The sequence below is a fragment of the Chlamydotis macqueenii genome, chromosome 1 (assembly GCF_036417535.1).
Source record: "Chlamydotis macqueenii isolate bChlMac1 chromosome 1, bChlMac1.mat, whole genome shotgun sequence".
Classification (NCBI taxonomy): Eukaryota; Metazoa; Chordata; class Aves; order Otidiformes; family Otididae; genus Chlamydotis; species Chlamydotis macqueenii.
In genome coordinates this window covers 185,496,501-185,519,758 of record NC_141556.1, presented here as the reverse complement: position 1 = coordinate 185,519,758, position 23,258 = coordinate 185,496,501, and the positions used below count along the sequence as shown (strand labels likewise).

At 37.2% G+C, this 23,258-nt stretch overlaps 1 protein-coding gene across 2 annotated transcripts in view; it reads left to right on the top strand.

Moving 5' to 3' along the window:
* Positions 1-23,258, top strand: part of LOC104473998 (RCC1 and BTB domain-containing protein 2) — a 32,381-nt gene that overhangs the window by 4,972 nt on the left and 4,151 nt on the right. For both annotated transcript variants that reach the window (XM_086771848.1, XM_086771849.1), the window contains 11 exons: positions 2,047-2,110; positions 3,039-3,197; positions 3,689-3,839; positions 5,943-6,109; positions 6,793-6,951; positions 8,512-8,619; positions 9,928-10,070; positions 11,884-12,074; positions 16,325-16,451; positions 19,473-19,609; positions 20,251-20,381. In XM_086771848.1, the coding sequence (XP_086627974.1) occupies positions 2,069-2,110; positions 3,039-3,197; positions 3,689-3,839; positions 5,943-6,109; positions 6,793-6,951; positions 8,512-8,619; positions 9,928-10,070; positions 11,884-12,074; positions 16,325-16,451; positions 19,473-19,609; positions 20,251-20,381 (1,515 nt within the window). In that variant the 5' untranslated portion in view covers positions 2,047-2,068. The remainder of the gene's footprint in view (positions 1-2,046; positions 2,111-3,038; positions 3,198-3,688; positions 3,840-5,942; positions 6,110-6,792; positions 6,952-8,511; positions 8,620-9,927; positions 10,071-11,883; positions 12,075-16,324; positions 16,452-19,472; positions 19,610-20,250; positions 20,382-23,258) is intronic.

Here is a 23,258-nt window from a genome sequence, read left to right as displayed (position 1 = left end):
GTTACTGAAAAAAAAGGCCTTTGCAAATAGGTTTGAAGCGTCTAGCTCCAGTACAGCATACTTCATGTAGATGAACCTCTAACAACTTCAGTGGGGTCATGCTGGAGGTCCATCCCTGAAGCCAACAGGTGGAACTGGATGTCATGCCAAAAGAGAGGTGGTGTCTTGTGAGATGTTTTTGGCTAAAATTTTGTCTCTGGAGGTTGAGAAAATAAAGCTGTCTTATCTCTGGTCATTTAGGTTAGAATTTTCTATAGCAGTTACCTACCTTACAAGGTGAAGCTTGGCAGTCGTTCAGACTGTCAGTACTTCAGTCTTGGATCTAGCCTCTAAAGTGCAGGTACATTTGCTCTTGCAGTTAGTAGGCAGTCAGTGAGGCTTGCCTCAGGAGCTGAGAAGTCAGAGTCTGGTGTCAAGAAGCAAGAAGGGAACAAGAGAAAGCTATACTTTAGTTGGAGATAGCAGTTTTTCAAACAATCACTTACTGTTTCTCAGATCTGATCTGCAATTTCTTGGTAATGGAAAATGCTGCATCAATGGAAGAATGAGTGACAAGCTGAGTTCTGTCAGTTTATTGTCAGCACTGGATGGAGTAGTGACGTTTCACTGTTTTGTACATGAAAAAAGGAGAATAATTTTGAAAATAGACTCACGTCTTCCTAGAAAGAATATCAGAGGTTAGGTTCCTATCCGAAAGATGTCAGCAAGTCCATTTTTTCTGTGACTTTTTCCTCCTAATCTTTCCTAAGCCTGTGGTTAGAGTCCTTGGGGAAGAAGCTCCAGACAGACCTTTGATTCAGCAGATGAGATTGATAAATGCTCCAATTAAGTGGGAGGAAATACTAAGTGGAGTTCAGAATATTTTTGTTTGCTTGCCAAGTTCCTAGAGAGAGAATCTGCAAGAATGTTTACATTCAAATGAGTCAGTGAACATGTTTAAATATTTAGTATTAAATGGTCATGGACTGCTAATAGAACTTGGCTATTAGTGCTACTGTTTGTGTTCCTTAACTCAACCTTATCTGTACTGCAGAATCGTACGTGCCTTACCCAAAGACATACCATGGTTGGACTGAAACCGGGGTCAGAACTTTCAGATTCCAAAACCGAAACTCAGACTGCCAGAATATGCAGTCCAGACTCTTAAATTGTACTTGGATTGCAGATAAGAGATTTGTGAAAGTTTAATATTATTGTCTTAAAATGCTGTGCATTTCCTCTAGAAATGGTTGTTTACAACAATGAAGTAAACAGATGTTTAGCATTGGTTGAACCAGCGTACCTCAAAGAAAATAACGTGTACAACTTTCTCACTTCTTGAGTGGAAGAGACTTGCGCAGCTTCAGAGCTGCTTACTCATTTTTGCAGTTTTACTGAAAATGAAGTTGCATGACTTTGTTGTGAAATATTTCGTGGATAGTAGAGTTGTGCATATTTATTTGGGAAGAAACATCTGATCTGAAAATGTGTTTGTATTTATGATGCATGCCATAGAAATTATACAAGTAATTTCCAGGTCTGCCAATATTTTCTGAAACAGAGTGAATATTTTAACAATTGTCAGTAAACCTGAAAAGAGCCAAATGCTTTTCTAACGTTGTTTTTCATAATGGAACTGGGATATTTAAAGGCTTAAGCCAGAAATGAAAAGCTACAAGCGTGTTTCTTTTTCTTTGCTGAAAGAAATGTCTTGGAAAATTACGTCAGCAAGGTTCTAAATTTATTTTTACTGCAATAAAAAGACATTGGAGTACTGTGTTTAATAAAACTGTTTTCTTTCCAATTACAGTCTGATTAATTTTACCACTTGTTTTCCAAAAATATTTTGTCCAAGAATTATTTGTAAGAATACAGAAGAGCAGAGTCTGTCTAACTGATCACTGTACAGTTGAATATAAAATCAAAATTGACTGAGCTTCGCGTTTCTTGTTTTTTCACCCCATGGAAGCACACAGTCTGGCTTACTATTAAGTATGTGTGTAGTTCCATAAAGTATTGCTGCAGCAATATGATGTCCTGATTTTAACCACAGTTCTCTCTCTGCAGGGGGTCACAAGCACAAGTCCATATGGAGGATGAATCTCCTCCTTCTCAAGGAGTCAGTGTTAAGGTCAGAGTGTGAATGTGTATTGAGAATTCCGTACTGTTCTGCTCCAAAGGAAGAAGTTTGGTTCCATTTAGGAGTGGCTTAGTACACGCTAATAGCTTTTAAGATAAATGGAAGAACAAAATTATAGGTAGAAAAATAATACCAGCAAAAGAAATGTTGCTTGTATGATCTACAAAATATTCAAAGAGCAATATATTCCTTTTAATTAGTTTTAGTTGTTCCTTTGGCTTACAATGCTGGTTTAATTTAATATTAAGTTCTAAAGTTACATGCTCCAGCCTATTGTTTCAACAACATAAACTTGTTAGAATTAACTTTTGTAGCATAATTTGTTGTAAAAACTTCCTCCCATTTTTCTTTATTTTCTTTGAACACTCTACGTGTAAAACTTGATGAAATATCATTCAGATTTTGAGCTTAATGATTATGCCTTTTAAGGTGATCTGTATGACAAATAAAACAATAACCACCTTTCAAACTGACTGCTGAGGTCAAATGAAGTGTAGAAGTTTTAGGAATTCTGGATGCGTAACTGATACACCTTTGGGATAGGTATGTACCATATGAAATCTCAAATTCTGGTCTAACTCTGTCTTTCATGACTGTGCAATATAATGAGGGAACTGATTACCTATGGGACATAAATACTGGCAGGCTGATAGGTCAAGCTGGTTTTTGTATTTTTGAGACAAAATACAATGGTGAAGTGTGGGAGGGGAGAAAATCTTGAAAGGTAGAAGAATATGTCCTTGCTTTTTAGATCATTATATATTTTATGGCTTCCCTCCAAGTATTGTTCTAGAATTAAAATACTGTTTTGTGGTTGAAAAAGGAGATGGTGGTGTTTCTCTTAATTTATCCTTTTAACTGTGCAAAGATATCAATTTCTCTCTGTCTAGGTATTTGATACCATTTTTTATAATATCAGGTCTTGGAAGCAACATTATTGTCAGCACTGAAGATGCTGGATGTTGGGAAATGGCCAATTTTTTCTCTGTGTTCCCAAGAAGAGCTCAAGTTAATTCGTCAGGCCTGTGTATTTGGCAGTGCTGGTAATGAAGTGTTGTATGCAACTGAAAATGATGAGGTAATTGGCCAAGAGTGTGTATGAACATGACATATTTAGTCATTTATGTAGCAAGTTGTTCTGAAAGCCAGTGCTACGATAGTGTACCTAGAAAAAGGTGCATGCAAAATGTCTGGTAATTTTGATTTCTATTAAAACATTTTCAATTCAAATTAATGACTTCCTACCATAGTCAGAGGATAAAGAGAAGATGAAGTTAGACATTTCTTGGAGAAGCAGAGTGGCAGGATGAGAAGCAATAGATATAAGCTGGAAGATGGAAAATTCTCATTCAATATTAGGCCAAAAAAAAAAAAAATATTACCAGGAGAGTGGTTAAATCCTGGAGGGGTTGTGAGTTCTTTTCTTTGGAGGTGTTCAAGACTCAATTGGACATGGCCTTGAGTCAACCAGTCTATGTAGACCTCTGTTGAGCAGGGGGTTGGACTAGTTGACCTTTGGAGGTCTTGAATTCCAACCTAAATTATGATTCTGTGATTCTTTTATAACAGGTTTTTGTGCTTGGCATGAACTGCAGTGGGTGTTTGGGAACAGGTGATATGCAGAGCACTATTGAACCAAGAAGGTTAGATTCTCTGTGTGGCAAAAAGATAGCCTGTCTGAGTTATGGAAGCGGCCCTCATGTTGTTCTTGCTACAGAAGGTAAAGTATGATCTGAATATTGCTGTTTCAGATATGTCCACTTTAATTAGACCAGCATGTGTGAAAGATCTGTGCTGGTAACGTAAGAGAGGAATTGAGGTAGCCATTCTGGGCTATCAGGTCCAACGTATTTTCATTGGTGAACCTGACATGTCAGCTAGCTCTGTTCATGGCTAGTTCTTTTCCAAAGTTTTTCAAGCTCTGCTTTGATCTTGTTACTACTTTTCAAAGTTTTTTTTCTTTTACTTTGCAGTAAAGTTTGGAACTTCTGATTGCTTCTGAAGTGCATTAGTGGCTGCATTATGCCTATATGTTCTTGTGCCAACGTTGTCCTTAAGCTAAAATGCATCTTTTCCCACCTGTGCCTACTTTTGGATGTGCTTTAAGGACCAGTTATATTGCCTTCAACCTTTTGTTTTCTCTTGTCTCATTAACACTCTCTTACCCACATCATGCTAGTGGCCCTTCTATTTATAATCAAGTACGTTATTTTCGAAGACAAATGATGAATATTGTGTTTGCAGTAAGGTTTTGTTAGAGCCTGACTGGTGATGTAAAAATTTGTCTCTTTTTCTCCATTAATCAGAGGAAATCTTCTTGAGTAGTTTATATTAGATGACTAAAGGTAGGTGGAGGAAATATGTTGTAAATGTGTGACTGTTCTTTACATTCAATTACATTCCACTGTTTTCTCCAGTCTTCAGGGTAAACCATTCTGGATGCTTTATATATATATATATATATCTGTGGTCTTCTGAGCTTTGTTCCTAGTAGATCTCACTGACACACTCATACTCCTTACCCAGATGATGAACTGAAGTACTGCAAAAGAACAGGTCCAGAACTGATCTTTGATGATTTTTGGTCATAACTCCATTCACATGAGTAACTTCCATTCAGCACAGGCTCTTTTAAACTACCTTTCAGACAGCCCTTATGTATTTCACAGTTCTTGTATTAATTACTGTCATTTCCAGTTTATATTGTATGTTTCTATGTGGCTGTTTCACCTGTTTATTGAAATTTGTATTCTCATGTTGGTGAAACGAAGATAAGGTTGTTTGCTTTTGACAGAGTAAAGTTATTAGATTTAACCTGTTGTTATAGAGAAATACTGGTTTAGTGTAGCACATTTTGCCTTTGTAGTTCTGAGAGAATCCTTCTTAGACATAAGGAGTTTGATGATCTCTTTAGAAATCTGGTGGAGTTGTATGTCAGACCTCTCTCTCCTGCAATTACAGTGTAATTTAGATTTAGAAAATGAAGGTGAATGTAGGACAGCTATTCTTCAAGTCCTGCAGTACTGTAACTAGAGGACACTTGATTTAAAACAGATGAAAGGAAGTGAGTGTGAAAAGGTGTTAGCTTCATGGGGGCCAATAGATGCACATTAAAGAGAATCAGAAGTACCTGGTATTATCTGTACTCTAGTGATTGTAAATGCTTGGAAACTACAAAAAGTGACCAGGCTCATGTTCCCTTTAACAACAGGTTTTTTTTTTTCTATTGCCAGTTGGAGACAGAATTTTGCACTAGGTGAACCATTGATCTAACCCAGTCAGACATTTCTTGCATTCTTAATTTTACTAGCATGTTTCTCAAAATGGAGGACATGAATAGTGTGTTTAAATAATAAGTAAATAATAGTATGTTTATTAATAAGTAATAATAAGTTTTTCTTACAAGCACCTTCATGTATACTGTAAAGGAATGAAAGTTTGTTATTTGAGTTTTCCAAAATGGAAAATAGGACATAGACAAGAAATTTTGATTGATTGTCAGTAAGAAAGAAATTGAAATGGGGACTCCTGACTGTAATTTCATCCTTTTCTCTTCTATATTGCACTATCTCCTTTGGTTTAGCTTTATGATTTCCTTTACTAAGATTATGGTGATACTATCCATTTGGATTTGTGGTCGGCACTATGTGAAGGTAGCATTGGTATGTCCATGGGCTTAAGAGCCCCAAAGGGCATATATATTTATATATACACTTAACTGTGTATATTGTTATTGAATTTGTCTTTTCAGTTTGTAATTCTGTGTTGTGTACTCATTGGAATAATAGAGTTTTTAAATCAGCTTTTTACATTTTTATTATAGAAGGAGAAGTGTATACTTGGGGTCATAATGCTTACAGTCAACTGGGCAATGGTACAACAAATCATGGTTTCATTCCCTGTCAAGTCTCTACTAATTTGGTGAACAAGAAAGTAATTGAAGTTGCCTGTGGCTCTCATCATTCTATGGTGTTAACATCTGATGGAGAGGTGAGAATGGCTGGAATAATCTCTCTTTTCTCTTTAGGAAATTCATGTATGTGAGAAAACATTCTGTACCTAGAGTGTTAGACCTTGCTTCTTGCTGTCCTTGCAGTGCTGATGTAAGAAAAATGTTGGATAAAAATTGAAAACTTGTTAGGTTCTTACTGTTTTGAGTGCATGTAAAACATTGATCTTTGTGCAATATCTGCTTATAATAAGAAATTATAATTTCTTTGTAGGGGGCAGCCAGTTCCTTCCTATGCTAAACTCTAGCGTAAATGCTTAGTGTTAAAGCTGAGATTAATATAAATCATGTTCATGTAAGGAGTTCTGCCCACCAAAGTAAAAACTTTTCTGTCATTTACTTTGAGGTGCCACTTGTGTCCAGTCAGCCATTCTGCTTTGGGTTCTGGAAAACTAGCAATGAATTCTTCCAGCATTAACACAACTGTCATGTTGCCTCTTACCTTTGATTGGAGGAACATAAAGGAATATAATATAGATATATTGTGAGTGGCATATTTTTTATAGAAACAATTAAATTATAAACCTATGTATCTGCCTAGATCTTTAAAAGAATACATCCGCTTGAACTCAAAATATAATTTGTTTTGCATATAACTTTTTTATCTCTTGAATATATACTTGGAACTGTAAAGCCTTCTTTTATGGCAATTCTGTTACAACAGGTATACACGTGGGGTTATAATAACTCAGGCCAAGTTGGATCTGGTTCAACAGCTAACCAACCAATTCCTCGAAGAGTTACCAGCTGCCTACAAAATAAAATAGTAGTTAATATTGCTTGTGGACAGATGTGCTCTATGGCTGTGGTGGAAAATGGAGAGGTATGAAACTTCAAGTGAATATTCTGCCTGAATTTTATTTTATGAAATATCATGGGATGTAGATAACTTCAAACCTGTAAGTGATGAGCTACTACTCAGAAAACAAGTATACCTTTCCAGACTCCCTCAAATCTGCCTGCTTATACTGCTTATAAAAACCTTTATCATAAATTGTCCTGCACATTCTGACATACTTAAGCACATCTTCCTAGCCATGCTGATTATGGTTTTTTCTTTAGAAAGGAGGTAGAGTGAAACAAGGAAAATTGTTCGCTAACATTTGGTTTATGGCTTTTTGGTTTATGAGATCACTCATAAAATTTGACAGCTATTACTTTGTATCAACTATTGAAGTTGGCTTTGAAGTGAAGGACTTCAAATATCAAATCTCAAATTCACTTGAAAATACAGTAAAAATAGCATTGTGCAGGTCAAGAGGTTTTTACAAATTTGGGGGTTAAATCATATCTAATCTATATATGTATACTTAACATTTCATGCTAGCTTCATTTTCTCTATGTAAAAATAGCTAAGTTTGTGTCACTGATATACTGATTTTTAGAGTTGCTATTATATTCTCCCAAAAATGGAAGTGCTGATTAATACACTATCCCACTGCTGTCTTTAGCATTCATATAAAAATCATTTATTGTCTATACTAGAGTCTTAAATATCAAGAATGTGAGAATAATCAGTGAATACTATTTTAATTTTCAGTGCTCAAATATGCATACTTTATCTCAAGAGAAAACAGAAAATGAAAGTACACTACCTGTATTTGTTCTACTGCAGTACCCCTTGAGTCGCTCTCAAACTTTTTTATCCTCATTGCTAAGATACAAAGAGGTTGTAGTGTTCTTGTTGTTTTAGTTCATATGAGCTGAAGATTTTGGGCAGCCTACATCTTCTAGCTCCATCACTCCAAGAACCGAGGCATTTCAGTTTAGACCTAAGTAGCTATTGACTGTTTGCAGTAGAACATATGTCACTGAAATCATCAGAGCTTAGTATTTTCCCTTTTCTTATGTTCAGCATAAAGCTGTTAACAGCCTACTCAAACTGTTCTGCATAGCTTCTGGTTTATACTTGTTTTAGCATGTTTTCTTTTCTGTTAGAGGATTTTTGAATGAGAAATTATCTATTTGAAAAAGGAAAGTATTCATGCTGAATTTCCTCTGTGCTGGGGAACAGCCATGTGAATCTCTTATTTTCCACTCTTCACATTAAAATATTGCAGTCTTACGTAATCTAACTCTTAGAGAGCAACTTGAATATGGAGGTTTAGAATTTTAGATGAGCATGCAGTTGGTAGTTTACACAGCATCCAAAATTTCTGGTACAGAAAAACATATATGCATGTGTATATATAGCTATGTACATTTATATAAGTGTGTATTTATATGTCTGTGTTTGTGTGTATCTACATATAAAGTACAGATCCTAAGGTGTGGGAACAGGGAATGTTGAAGAAAGTTATTGTTGTAACTCTGAAACAGTGATATTGCTTTCAAGTGAAGTAGATAGTAGCAAACAGTTAAAATTCCTGTCTCTGTTTTTAAGGTCTATGTCTGGGGTTACAATGGGAATGGCCAGCTTGGACTGGGCAGCAGCGGCAATCAGCCAACACCATGCCGAATAGCAGCTCTGCAAGGCATTCGTGTACAGCGGGTATGCGTGCGGTGCTCTATGCCAAACCCTTTATGAACAACTGAAAATATGCTAAGGCATGTTCTACATTGACAAGAGATAATCCTTTATCTCTTTGTTTAAAATGCCATTTATCAGAATAAAAACATGTATCTTCAAATGGACCTCTGTCAGTAAGGGAGAAACTGTGACCCTGTGGAGTTCAGTGGGAATTTTGCCATTGACTTCAGTGAGGTCAGGATTTTACTTAAAAAGGACTAGACAATTAGAAATGTTTCATCTTTTTTTTTTTTTTTTTCCTGTGAAACTTAATTAAAAAAAAATTCCTGTTACTTTAGTAAATGAGAAAGTCTTAGGCTACTCCATTCTTCATTAACCCCTGCCTTCTTTTCTGGGAAAACGCTGCTGTTTAGCGTTTTGTTTTTCTGGCTGACTGAATATCACTTTTAGAATTGCACTCCAGCCACAGTAGCTAACTGGTGAGCTGGTTTTGAACAATGTAAATTGGTTATTGATAGCCATCTAGCTATAATAGGTTACATTAACTCATGCAGAGCAAGACCGTTGCTGGTATTTTGCCAGTGCATATCTGTATGTGGGGCACGTGCTGTAAAGTGGATATTCAAGCAACCTTATACAGAGTACCAGAGGGGGCAGCTCAGCAGGACCAAGTGGGTTTCCACAAGAGGGTATGAGCTGACATAGCTGTGTGCAGCCATCAGGATGGAGAGTTTCATCTCTTCCCTCTCTTTACTGGCTGGCTGCTCTTGTTGCTTGCCTTGTGTGGGCACTGGTGGTCCTCAGGCCCAGCTGTGGAGAGTTTTCTTCCAGTGGTGTAAGTTATCTCAGCAGAGGATCTGGTAAGCAGTAGAACTGGCACAGGGAGGGGGAAATTCTGTTTGGCTGGCAGTTGAGAAGGAGAGGAGCAAGTAGGGAGATGTTGTCTGTTTTTACGGTGGTAAGCTATTCATGTTGGAGCAGTTGCCCATAGAGCAAGATTAGTGCAAGACTTGATCTGCATATTTCTGTATTTTTTTCTGCGTACTGTTCATATTTGTCATATAGCTTTCCTTCTTTCTCAATTTCTAGCTATTCTTTTGCTGTACTTTTGAGATTATCTGGAAGGTCCCTCACTAATACATTTTTTACGCAAAGTCACCTCATCGACTTTGTTTCCCTTTTTAATAAACTTATACATATTTGTTATTTTTTAATTTTTGCACAGATATAGAATCAATAACATTAACATATAGCATAACTTGTATCTGTCTGTATTAACTTACTGTTACATAAAAATGATTTTTTTTTTCTGTTTATTATTCCCTGTAGGTTGCCTGTGGCTATGCACATACATTAGTGCTAACAGATGAAGGTCAGATTTATGCCTGGGGAGCCAATTCATATGGCCAGTTAGGTACTGGGAATAAAAGTAACCAGTCTTACCCTACAACAGTTACTGTGGATAAGGACAGGTAATACTTACAAGTCTAGCAGTCAGACATTAGTTGGCGTACTCTGAGAAGAGCTACAGAAAATTACAGCATTTTAAATCTATTTTATTGTAAGAAATAGCCTATAATTTTTTTGCAATGGTTCTGCTAAATGTAAACTGGTTGAAAATTTGTTTGACATAGAAAATCAGTGCATTAAAGTTTGATTTTCACTGAAAGTGCTTGAATCTGCCCCATAACTGTCTTTGTGAAAGAGAAACTGAATGTTCTGAGTCTAAATGTGCCATTTTCTACTTAAGCTCACGCTGTACTTTATAGGCCTTAATTGCCATTTCTTTTGAGTGGTGTACTTTCATTGGTTGAAGTCAATGACAAAAGCTTGATTGTCTCTGAATATAAATTGCATTTTAATATGCTACTTCTGACAAGAAGTACACACAGAAAAAGTGAAGAGTGGACATCTGTAATTTGTGTTATTTCTGCTATTAAATCTGGCTCGTAACCCAGGAGAGAGAGAAAGGGAGGAGTTCTTTCTCTGTATTGTTGCCTGAAAATTAAGCTCAGATTTTTAAGAGTTAAATATTTTCCCATAAGTCCTTGAATGGGTAGTGGAGCAGTTATTTCTATTGCTAATGTAAAACCATGTATATATGTGGCCGGAAATTTGAATCTGTTCCTTACTACTGAGGTCTTGATTTTGGCCTCTTGTTCTGAAAAATGAGAAAGGTGAGATGTCTCTCTTAAACTTGTCTGTGAACTTTATTGTAAGGAAGAGGCAACTCGCCTCTGGTGATGAGACATGGCCTGTTTTTGAATGTTGTTATTTCTTTATGTGTGTTTGTGCTTTTGCTTAAAATGTAACTGAATTTTTTTCCAGACACTTTGGCTGCAATTAAAATGCTACCACATCTTAATGTAAATTTTAATATTATATGCTGCTTTTCCCTTTTGTTGGCCAGAATACACATTCTTGGTGTCAGTGAGACTATTACCTCTGTAAAGCCTACAAGATTTGTACATACAGCTTTAAACAAGTTGTTTCCCAGCTATTTTCCCCAGGCAGCTGGGAAAACAAGTAAATGAGCAGTTTTTGCAGTTCAGACTGCGAAGCAGTGGATTGTGTAATGTAGTACATAGTGGGAGTTTTGAAATCCTAAATCAACTTCAGGATTAGTGAGATAGCCTCACATAGCTAAAGTACACTTAGAAACAGCTTTCAGTGCTGTTTGGTTCTAATTTTTAATTTTCAAAATGAAAGTCCGTTAAACATAGGTAATAGTAATTGCATGTGTAATAACACTTCAGTATTTTATTAAAAGAAGTATGTTTAAATTGTTAGTTTAGAACTGTTACCAATAAGCAAGCAGGAAAAAGTTGGAATTTTTTAAAATTTTTTTTAAATGTCTCCTCATTTCTTTCTTCATCTTTTCCAAGCACTCCTTCTCTACAGTTTAATGCAGCCACTCACCTCACTGCCCAGCGCCACCGAGGACATTTAGAGACTTGAAACTCACCATAGCTCTGTTTGAGAGAGCCGAGGGGGTCAACAGAGCATGTGCTGTAGCAGATATATGCTCTGCTGCAACAGTGCCTCCTCACTTCCAAGATGCTGTTTTGCTGAGAAAATTTCTGAGTGCGTGCTATTTGAGGAAACATTGATAACCCTTTTAATTTTGCTGTGTATGACAGGAAAACGTTCTTGCAATTGGAAGTGCATGCATGCCGACAAATATGTTCTGCACCAGAAAAAGACAGGAGGTAGTGAGCTTCTTCACTGCGCTTTGTTCATATCAGAATGACTTGCTTTTTTTTCTCTGTTTGCTTGTAAATTCAGAGTTATAGAGATTGCAGCCTGCCACTCTGCTCACACGTCGGCTGCCAAGACCCAGAGCGGCCAGGTGTACATGTGGGGCCAATGCCGGGGGCAGTCAGTGATCCTTCCCCACCTCACTCACTTTGCCTGCACTGACGATGTCTTTGCTTGCTTTGCTACCCCTGCTGTTATGTGGCGTCTTCTATCAGTAGGTGAGCTTAAATATTTTTTGTTTTGACATTTTCTAAATAGAATCATTAGTGCCTAAAACTGTTGCATGTATTTGAAGCCTAAACTTAAGTTTATTGCAAAAAATTATACTGGGAAGCGTAATCGTAGTCATATATTACATAGATGTAAATGGTAATATGGAATTGTAAAAAATTGCTAAGGTCTGATGGCAGTGCTAAATGGTTGTCTGTTTTACTGATGTGGTTTATTTCTGTGGGGATATGCCTTGGGTTTGGCGAAGGGTTTTTTTGTGTAACCACTGAATGTTACCATACAATGGCCACAGGTGAAGAAGCTGAGTTTAAATTTGGAGACTTGAGGAAGCCATGCAGAACCATTAGGAACTCTGAAGCTTTCTTTGTTGCCCTTAAGTAAGTAGACTACTGAAAATGAAGAAGCCAAATTCCCTTTTTCAGATTTGGCCACAGGCACTTAGAGTCTTGTCACAAGTGATCATGACTTGGGCTTCGGAAGAGACAAGTTGCTGGATCTGTGATTGATGTTAAAGTCTGTCTTGCTGGCCTTGACTAGAAAGAGTTAAGCGTATAGCACTGTTTAAGAGTTCATTCTTCAGCTACAAATTCAATTCCATATTGGTTGCTAATAAAGTTACTGGCTTTGCTGACCTAATCAAAGATGAGACTCTTGGGGTTGTCTCCAGGTGTCATCTGGGTAAAAACTAGAATGCAGCAACTCATTAATTTGTAATTTGAACTCTGCTGAGTCCATCATGCTTCCATTCCACTTCTGTACTGCCTTTGTAATTGCTTTTGTGCTGCTGTATGCTTTTATCTGACAACTGTAGAGACAATTTGCTCCCTTGGTGTCTTCTGGATGCCAAGGTAAGGAAATTATAGTACTCATATTTCAGCTTTGAGAGACTAGAGGATTAAATGGAGGATCCTGTTGTCAGAAAACTGCTTTGCCAAAATTCAGGGTTTAGGGCACAGTCCAAAGACCCTCATTTGCTTTAGGCTGAGGCAGTTGTGGTTTCTAGGGTGTCTTGTTTGGAACTGTAAGATATATGCTTAATTACTGTGGAAAATTTTAATATTCCTAATATTTGCCTGCTACTAATTGGATGTAAATTGTGTTACTGCACTAAAATCTCAGGCAATGGGGTGGTCCATTCCATGTAAATACGTGTTTGTCAGTTGTAAGTTCCACATAAAAGTGTCTGTGGTATGTTCAGATTTTTCCTCCATAAGAACTGGTTATTTTGTGAAGGAAATGGGGCATTATTAGGATATGTAGCGTAACCATAAATTCAGTTATATGTATCCTCCTACATACGTTAGCAGGCTTCTGGGGTTCTTCATCTTCCATTTTTTCTTGCTCGCTTAAAATATTATTTCATGCTATCAGAATTTCCCCTCCATTTTTTCTCTTGCCTTTTCTTCTCAGTTTAGTGCAGAGTATTGAGGAATTTTTCTGAGAGTGGAGGAAGGCAAGAGGTAAAAACTCCATCTTTTCTTACTTCATTCCTCACGGAGAAGGCAACTGCTTGATTGAGACTGAAACTGTCTGTTACAGTTTTTCGGTGCTCCTTTCTGCAAATTCACCTTTTCATACCTTCTTTTACAAATGCTCTTTTGGCTCAGAGTCCTAAATGGGATTATGTATTATAATTCATGTAATTATCACCTTTATAGACTCATTTAGGTTGGAAAAGACCTTTAAAATCATCAAGTCCCACCGCAAACCCAGCACTGCCAGTGCACCACTAAACCATGTGGCTAAGCACCAGTTCTTTTAAACACCTCCAGGGATGGTGATTCAGCCGCTTCCCTGGGCAGCCTGTATCAATGCCTGATAACTTTTTCAGTATGCTGAAGACTTCCAAGTAACAGACTTACTAATAAGCATGTTGCTCATTAATACTCATAGATATTAACTTTCTTTAACAAAATGTGGTTAAAACTGCATTCCTAACTATTCCCCAGCACATCTTTTATCCCAGCCTTCATTGTCACCATGAACAAAATACCCAGCCTCCTTGCACTGCTTCACGCCTTGGGAGTGATTTTTTACTGTAGGAGCTCCTTTTATTTTTGTTTTTTGACTTTGACTTGTTGATCCCTTTGGAAATAATGTTGCAACACTGTAGCAACATTGTACCAAAGCACAAAGTAAACTTTACAGGAGAAAAAGATTGTTTTATTTTTAAACAAAATTCATTTCAGATGCACTTTCGAACTCACTATCATATGTGCCAAATGGTCTGTCCAGCATCCTGTCTCTGAAAGGTGTATTCAGGTGCTCTGAGCAGGGTTCCTTGTGACAACACAGGATAAATGATGCTGGCTGTAAGGCTGTCATCATGTCTCCAGGATTTCTTTTACTTAGGTAACTATGTGCTGGTTTCAGATGTGCCTTTTTTGCATGCTCTGTGAGCTGAGAGTGGCTCATCTCTCCATCCTGTCCCACCTTGGCAGTTGTCAGGACTGACTTACTGTTGTTTGTCTTCTGATCTAAGTGTGGTGAGAATCATCAGACAGTTGTGTCCTAGGATCTTAACATCTGCTGAACATGGTGCCATGGACATCTGCCATGGTTACAGCCCTTCTCCTTCTGTTGTATGCTGGTGCTTCCACACCAGGCATTCCCATCCATTCCCCCTTCATGGTAGTTCTCACATTTCTGTTACAATTCTTAGCACTAAGGAACTCTCTTGGCTTTGTGCTTTGTCAGTGTGAACTGCCTCTTCATTTCCTTCCTCTGGTTGCCCCTTCACTGCTGTAATAAATAAAAGCACCTATTTTCCCTCTAAGAATTTCATAACTAAACCCCACTATATTCATCTTACCTCTGGCTGTAGAAGTCATCTGGAGGTGCATTTTGGTGAACATCTGAATTGCCAGTTAACTTGGAAGGTAGGCATCACAATAGGATAGTGCAGAATCCTTTGAATGATTATAGTGGAGCTTCAGCTTTGCATTGGTTGTTAAAATCACTATAATTATTTGGATAGCAGAGGTGTCAATAAATAAACTACATTGTACAAAATAAGAACTAACAAAGTATTTTACAGTGTCATTATTTCAGAAGGATTTTTTATTCCAATTACATTGGATTCCCGCTCCCTGCAATCCTTTTACCTGTAATCCAGCTCACACTGATAATTAGTGCCCTATTTGGGTATACCTGAACATAAGTGACATCCTCTAAATGAGATGGAAAATAATTGTGCTAAACAAAGTGTAACAGTATCAAACTGTGTGTGTTAAGTTTTTTTTCTAGAGCTTGTGGTGAAAGTCTTTCTATTTCCAGCAGAATACTATTCTTATTTCTAGCTTGGTAGGTTACAGGACCTAACATTTATGTAATTTTCTGTAAAGAACAGCTTATTATTGACCCACAAAATTAGTATAAACCAATAATGTGTATTTATATGGTAAGAACACAAAATATTTTCTGGGATAAAAATGAGGTTTTGAGGGTTTAATTTTTTAGTAATATTAAAGAAGATAGTTCTCTGAGGCTGCCAGATATGTTGGGGATTTGGAAACAGTTCAGGAGATAAACATTTGTATGCAGACAATGAGTGACTTTTCAAGGCTGTCTGGTAACTTTGTAATGCAAATGTCACATGTGCAGCGGGATGTACAAACACATGATACAAGCAGGAATATGCAGGCATCCACACGACAAGTACTTCTAACACTGTAAGTCTGGGGAAAATACTTAGAATAGACTTGTAACTGTTGGTATTTACCTTTAGGGATGTTGTACCAGGCAGTTTCACTGGAACCAGTATGTTGGTTTTGCAATAGCTTTATTTCTGCTGTAAGATAATGTCTCCTCGTGGGAGTATTTTAGGAAATCTTATTGTGGTTTTTATTGACCTTTTGGGTATCTTATAATAAGTAACATTTTTCATTCAGAATAATTTACTCAGTAACAACTGATAGCATTTGGTATCAGGTGCAGCATTAAACTTCTGAGACTGTTAAATCTTTTTTTCTAGCCTCACATAGATGAGTTAGAAGAGTGGGACACTTCTTTTAATAGAGATATTTGTTTGGGGCAGGGAACAGGTAAGGACTGAAGAAAGCTGCCCTTTGTTTGTTTTTCTGGGGGTTCATACTGAACACATAGTCTGCTGAGGTTTTTTTACTAGCCTGAAAGAGATGTCGTATTTATTGTTATTTGCTGACAGATGTCCAGGATGTTATCATGAGAGATATCTGTATTACTTACTACTTACTATTAATTCCCCTTTTTATTCTAGAGCCTGATGACCATCTAACAGTAGCCCAGTCCCTGAAGAAAGAATTTGATAACCCTGAAACCGCAGACCTGAAGTTTCTAGTGGATGGAAAATACATTCATGTTCATAAAGTTCTTCTCAAAATTAGGTAAGGCACAAACTGTATAGTTTAATATACTAAACTCTATAGTGTAGTCTACTCTGCTGAGTGGACTGCTCACTGCTCAAAATTCTTGACTTCTTTTTACAAACTCCCTTTTCCCTCAGCCATGAGATTCACTTGCTATTCTTCACTATTACTTTCTTTTTGCTGCTTGAAGTTACCAAACGTACTGTTTAGTACCGATCTTTTCATCACTTCCTTCTGTCTGATGTGTATCCTCCTTCACAGCTTTGACTCTGATTTATAATAACATTTTTCTGCTGAGGAAAAGGCTCAGTTCTTTCTGCTGCCTGCCCAGTAGTTTGAATCAGGCTTCCTCCACTGGAATGGTTTGAGGGTTTTGTGTTTATTCTTTTCTTCCACATGACTCTTCAGTTGCTTCAGCAACTTCTGTAGATGCTCTGCAGATGATCTTTTTTTTTTTTTTTTTTCCCCTTTTTCTCAGATTTCTTATCCTACTTGTTTTAAACCTTATCGGTGAATCTGAATTTTAAGCTGCCTTCTCTTTTTGTTTTTACAACTTTTTGCAAGTTAACACCACTTTACAGTGAGATTTGACATACATAGATCTAGAGAGTAATCATAGTTATTAACATGCAGAGATCAGTTTGTTATTGCTGACACAGTTTCTACTAGAATATTCTAGAGTCACTGATGTAGATCTCTTCTGTCTTTCTAACTGCTTCTGCTCCATCCTCCTCATTGTTAAAATATTTTTTTCTCCTTGCTATTTTCTTTCTCAAAATGCTTGGCTATCTCATCCTGCTTATCACCACCTTCATCTTCCTGCTTTTGTTCCTCAGTCTCATTAGTGATTTCTTCAATTTTATGCAGCAATATACAAGTTTCTCATTAATTCTTGCCTGGCATTTTTTTTTTTTTCCTGTCTCTTCTGCTCTCCTCTTCCTACTCCAATTACCTATATTACTATTTTCTTCCCTTTACTGGTTTCATTACTTGTACATCACACTTGTGCCTATAGCCCACCCTTTTTGTTTGGAATGCCACGTGTCCTTAATCAGATACCACTGCAAATCTTGTGTGTCCCCAAAATGTTTCTGAGGTTCTTTTTCCCGATCATCAGACTATACGTAACTTTTCCTTATTTCTTTTTTCTTCTCTACTTTTCTCAGATTATATGACATTCTGGGAAGGAAATGTGTCTGCTTTAAAATGGATTTGAATATATGCTATTATCAAAATAATATGCAGGAATAATAGAGCATCAGGCACAGTCTGTAGAGTTAATATTTTCTTTAAGCCTTACAGCCTCATGATGCAACTGGGTCAGAGGATAATGTATTTAACATGGTATTTTGCAGCATTCGGCCTGTTCCAGAGTATTGTTATGAATGCAGTGCTGGCAGAAGTTCCTTTTAATTATCCAGTCATTCCTTTACTACTTATGAAGACTTTTTTCCATCTTGTTCTATGCCTGCTGTTGAATTAGATCATGGTGGTGGTTATTTGGTTATTAGCTTGTGATGGTGGTGAAATGGCAGGGCAACGCCCAGCCCAGTGAGGGGCTGGCCAAGCACCATAGTGCCTGCAGAAACAGATACTTAGGAGTGTGTGGGTGGGATTTGTCTGCTCTGCATTTAGCCAGCCAAAATTAGGTGTCTGGTCTGTCTCTCCTGAGAGATAGAGAGAGGGAGAGAAGCACTGCAAGGGATGAGTCACTCCAGGGTTCTTTGCAGACTGAAGGATGAGCACCAACTGATTTTTATGTATTTACTTACTTATTTTTAAGGGAGCAATGTTCACCACCTTCTCTCTGACTTTCTGCTTTCATGTGGTGCCACTGGGGCAGCAGACCATTCCAAAGGTCTGCTCCAAAGCTGGGTGGACAGCATGGTCACCACCACTTAACCTAAGGCTCCGGGAAACAAAGCAACAGGGTTTGGTCTGCCTTTTCCAGTGCCAGAATGTGGTAAAAGATGTGGCAGAAGCTAGATACAGACTTTTTAATTCTTTATGAATTTGACTTAAGGGTTATTTTGTTTTCTTAAAAAATAAAATACTAAGAAAAAAAAATCTTTCGATAACCAGTAAAATCAAATGTGAAAAAGTTAAGTGATGAATAATTCTTTTTCATTTGTATTTAAGTTATGCTGTCTTTATGATGTAGACTTGTCCTAGAGACATTAAAAGGAAACCAACCTACCTTTTACACACAAGTTTTAGTAAAAGAAAAGCAAATTCTGATGTGGGAGATCTAGAAAGTAAGTAGTGTAGTAAAAAAAAAAGTTACATTAACTTTTCTTATGACAGACGTTTTGTCTGAGGTGATGATGTTCATTTGCATCAACAAAAATTTTGAAAACAATTCAAATGTTACAGGATGTTTTTTAGGGAGCAGTAAGTTACAGTGAGTTTCTGTGAAGTGTACGTTGCAGGATAAGGCTATCAAAGGCAGTGCTTTTTCCTTGTTTGTATCTTTGTCCATCAAAAAAGTCTTCAGACTTATAAGAAAAAGGTGATTAAATATCTGGGCGAGAGTGTCATCACTGTAAATATTTTAATCCTTGAGTGTAATGATTAAATCTAATGTTAAATTGTGTATGGACTCTGTCACTGGAACAAATGTTATCTAAAATATTAGTCATTTCCCTCCTCACTAGATCATGTTGGAGAAAGCAGGTTGAAATGTGAGAATTGTCTAACTTAATTGTAAACTTTATCTGTTACAAGCTAGGTAATAAAATTCATGGTTAATGTATAACATATTTAAGGAAATGACATCAAAACCACAGGGACGATCCCTAAAGATATATTGTAAGTTGAAATGGAGCCTACTGTAAAATAAAGAAATAAAGGAAAATTCTGAATTATAAGGCTCATAAGGCTTAAAGAAATTAATGCGTTCAAACCAAGAAATCTGTAGCTAGAGTTCACGGTTCTGTATTTAGTCTGTTATGACTGATTTTTTTTTTTACCCACTTCTTGTGCAGCTCACCTTTCAAGCTTAACCCTTTACAGTACACAAACTTTGTTCATGTTTTGTAGGTGTGAACATTTTCGTTCCATACTGAATAATGATGATGAAATTATAGAAATGAGTGAATTTTCTTATCCTGTTTACCGAGCCTTCCTGGAATACCTGTATACAGACAACATTAGGCTCCCTCCTGAAGATGCAATAGGTATTATTTATTGTAAACTGAAATAACTCGAGGTTGCTGTTTCTGAAAAGTTGGATTTGTGTGTCATAACAGGGTGAGGAAAGCAGGGCTTGTTAATTTTAGTTTTATTAGCACTTAAATCTTGAGTTTGGCAAGGGCCTATGGCAAGTGTCAGGAAGAAGGGATGCAGTAGCAGGAAACGTGCCCAAGGAGAATGAGTGGTGGGGATGCAATAAGATCAAAGATGCAAAATGTTCAAAAAGAACTTACTGTTTCTCATATTAAGAACTTTTTTTTTTTTCCTTAAAGAGGCACTAATGCCATACTAAAACTTTTCTATTTGAGTAGCTGTGGCAATTTGATCATGAATGAAATGGGAGCTGTTCCCCACGTGAATTTAAGAGGATGTAAGTCACTAATTGATGCCTTGAATGATGAGATACAGTACAGCGAACAAGAAGATAGAACACTTGCATAGTAATAAAAGGGTCCCTTTTTGATGTGTCTTTTGAGGACCTTTAAAAATGCACACATTATCTAGGGGGAAAAAACAGAACAAGTCTTTGATTAATTCAGCCTAAAACAATATAGCAATTGATTAATTTGAAAATAAAAGTATAAGTCTTGCACCAGGATAGTTAAAGCTGTATGAATTTTCACAGGACTGCTAGATTTGGCAACACTGTATAGAGAAAACAGATTGAAAAAGCTTTGCCAGCAAACGATCAAACAAGGCATTTGTGAAGAGAATGCCATTGCTCTTCTTTCTGCCGCTGTCAAATATGAAGCTCAGGTAAGGAGAACTTCTCTTCAGGCAAACAGTTGTTTTCTGGGAAATGAAACCATTTGTTATGAACATTTGTTATGAACATAACTGCATTTAACTGATGAGGCATGATTACTGCAATTTCCCTTTCTGCCTTCCCAGATGTTTGTTTTCTCCTTTTTAAGCTATTAAAAACTGCAGCTACTAGTGTTTTCTTCCTGGCCTTTTGGCATGCACCTGTGAGTCAGGATTCTTAATCTGCTTCCTGCCTTGTCATCAGGCACAGCACGGCATGTAAATTTCTTGCTGCTGTTTATTTCTCCACCTTTGTATTTTGCATTGCCTGTTCAGTTCCCGAGTTCTCCACCTGATCATTTTGTCTGCCCGTGGCTGGTACAGTCATTCTGGTACTTCCTTTTACAGGCAATGGGAGAATTTACCTGTAAAATCCCTCCCTATTTACAATTGTTGTATCAAAAGTTCATTTTTGCCATGTTGTTTACAATGAATCGTGCTGACATGCAACGAATTACCTATTGTTATTCCCCTCCCCGTATCCTGTCATCTGGCCTGCCCTTGGCTCTGGAATGTTTCACCAGCACTCAAGCTGTTATCAGCAGTACTGCAAGTGCTCTTTTGTAAACAAATACTTTCAAAGATGTTTTCCTTTTCTCAGCTTCTTAGTGTTATGCTGATTCTGGAAATAATGATGTGGTGGGATTTATTGTTCAGGAAGTCTGTGTATGTACTTTAGACTTAGTAGCTGTTGTTATGACTGGGCATCTTAGTTGCAAAGTCTTCATCTTTCTGTTCCATGTTTCTTCTGCTTTATAAGACTAAAATTAACATAGCCAAACAGCCAAACATATTAGAACAGCCAAAATATGTGGCTGGTAATAATGTTTTTAAAAAATGCTTGTATTTTGCTTTTGCCTGGCTGTGAAATGCAGGATGAAGATTTAAAGGAGGAGCAGTTAGAAGTATCCTACGATGGATTGATAAACAGCTCCAGGTATAGGAAGGAAGTAGAATGAAGGGACTGGAACAAAAACTGAGTTTAAAATGTTGCAACAGTCTGTGCTGTATGGCAGCAGCATAGTAGATGAGTTGAATTTGTGTAGAATTTGCAAAGAGGAGGTCAGAAGTCAGTGAGTTTGGTAAAATGAAGCAGGGGATAACATCAGATGAGAAGATAATGAGATTATCAGCTGCCAGTTACGAGGCCATTGTAACCAAGGTATCAGTAACAGAAGGCATGAATTTTGTTCTCCTAACAGCAGCAGTTTTAATTGAACGTTTACTCTGGAGTTTCTCCTTTTACAAGCTTTTCCACAGTTTTGAACATCTCCACAGCAGAAGTACCTTTAGTTGACCTGTGTCAGGTGAAGTAGTTCAAGAGTAGTTTAGGTGTATTGTGAAGTAGTAAAACTAGCCTGGGCAAAGTACTGGAGTTTATAATGGCTGAGATACAATAAAAGAGATTGGCTAGGTGACTAAATACATGTTATCCTCCTCTTCCTCCTGTGATTCAGTGTTTTATTCTTTCAAAACATGTAATATTTTAACACGATCCTCAGATAATTAACTGGTTCACCTGCCCTGGGTGCAGCATGCGCCAAACTCAGGAGTGCATTGTTGCTCTCCTTCTGACATCCACAGCTGGATGTAGCAGAACTGCATCAGAGAAGCACAGCAAAGACATGGGATGCTCTCTGTCTAAGGAATCAGGAAGTAAGCCAGGAGCTTTTAGCGTACTACGGTAATATGGTAAAAATTGTCTTGAGAACCATGTGCAGTGTACCAGCACTTCAGTAGAAAACTGCCCAAAAGATTACAAAAGAGACCTGATACTCTGGACGTTTGAAAAGATAGAATTAATTCATTTTTTTGTCATTAAATGTGAACACTGCAAGTGAAAGATTATAGTGCTGTGTCATCTGGTATCAACATATCAAATTAACTGAAGACTGACTTGGCTTACTGTATGCATCTGTTAGGATTTAAAATGCTTGAAAATATTTTGTCCTAGCCTCAGAAAATACAAAGACTTGCTGCTACAAGTTATTTTAAAGCATATTTCTAAAATACACTGTTGCAAATTTTAGATTAATCATCTTCTATATAACAGAATTCAAAGCTAGTATTTCTTGAAACTGCAAAATTAGGGACTATGATTGTATGACATCTGTGGTCCTCTTCATAGATCAGTACCAGAAAAAGCAGTTCCGTTTTATTTAGTGTAAAAGTTCACATATTGACTGTAAAGCAACCCAAGTTCTGGCAGTAGCATTTGAGAGGTCTGCTGAAACTTAAGCTATCAGTGTCTTTGATCTTCTATGTTTTTTATTTCTTCTATGTTTTTTATTTCTTCTTCTATTCTCATTCCTTTTCTTGCTTTTCTAGGACTTTTTGATGAGTAGCTACAATTTACTTCTGTGCATTGTCGCTACTTATTTCTTTTTAAAAGACATTTTATGCTGTGTGGCCTCTGTTAAAGCTTTAGTTACGTCTTGACTTGAAACATTAAATCTAAGGAAAAGGTTTCAAAGGGAAATGCACAGGTATTCTGCTAAATTTCTTTCTATTATTAAGCCCTGACTGCAATGTTTGTGTAGTTCAAAGTTTGCAGTGTAAAATGGTCGTATGGCCTAATGGCACGTACCTGTCCCGTGCCGAAGATCTGCACATCTTGTTACAGCAAGACCAGGACAAGACAGAACCATTTTGGTATCTAGGAATCCTGGCTCCTAGATGGGGACACACAATTCCTAGGTTCACCACCAAAGACACACGATTCTAACACCCAGTTTGCGTTCAGCAAGCATCATCGAATGTTACATACATACATGCTTTTATTTTCAGCAAGACTAGGATATCTGCTGTTTTTCACAGGACTACTACTGA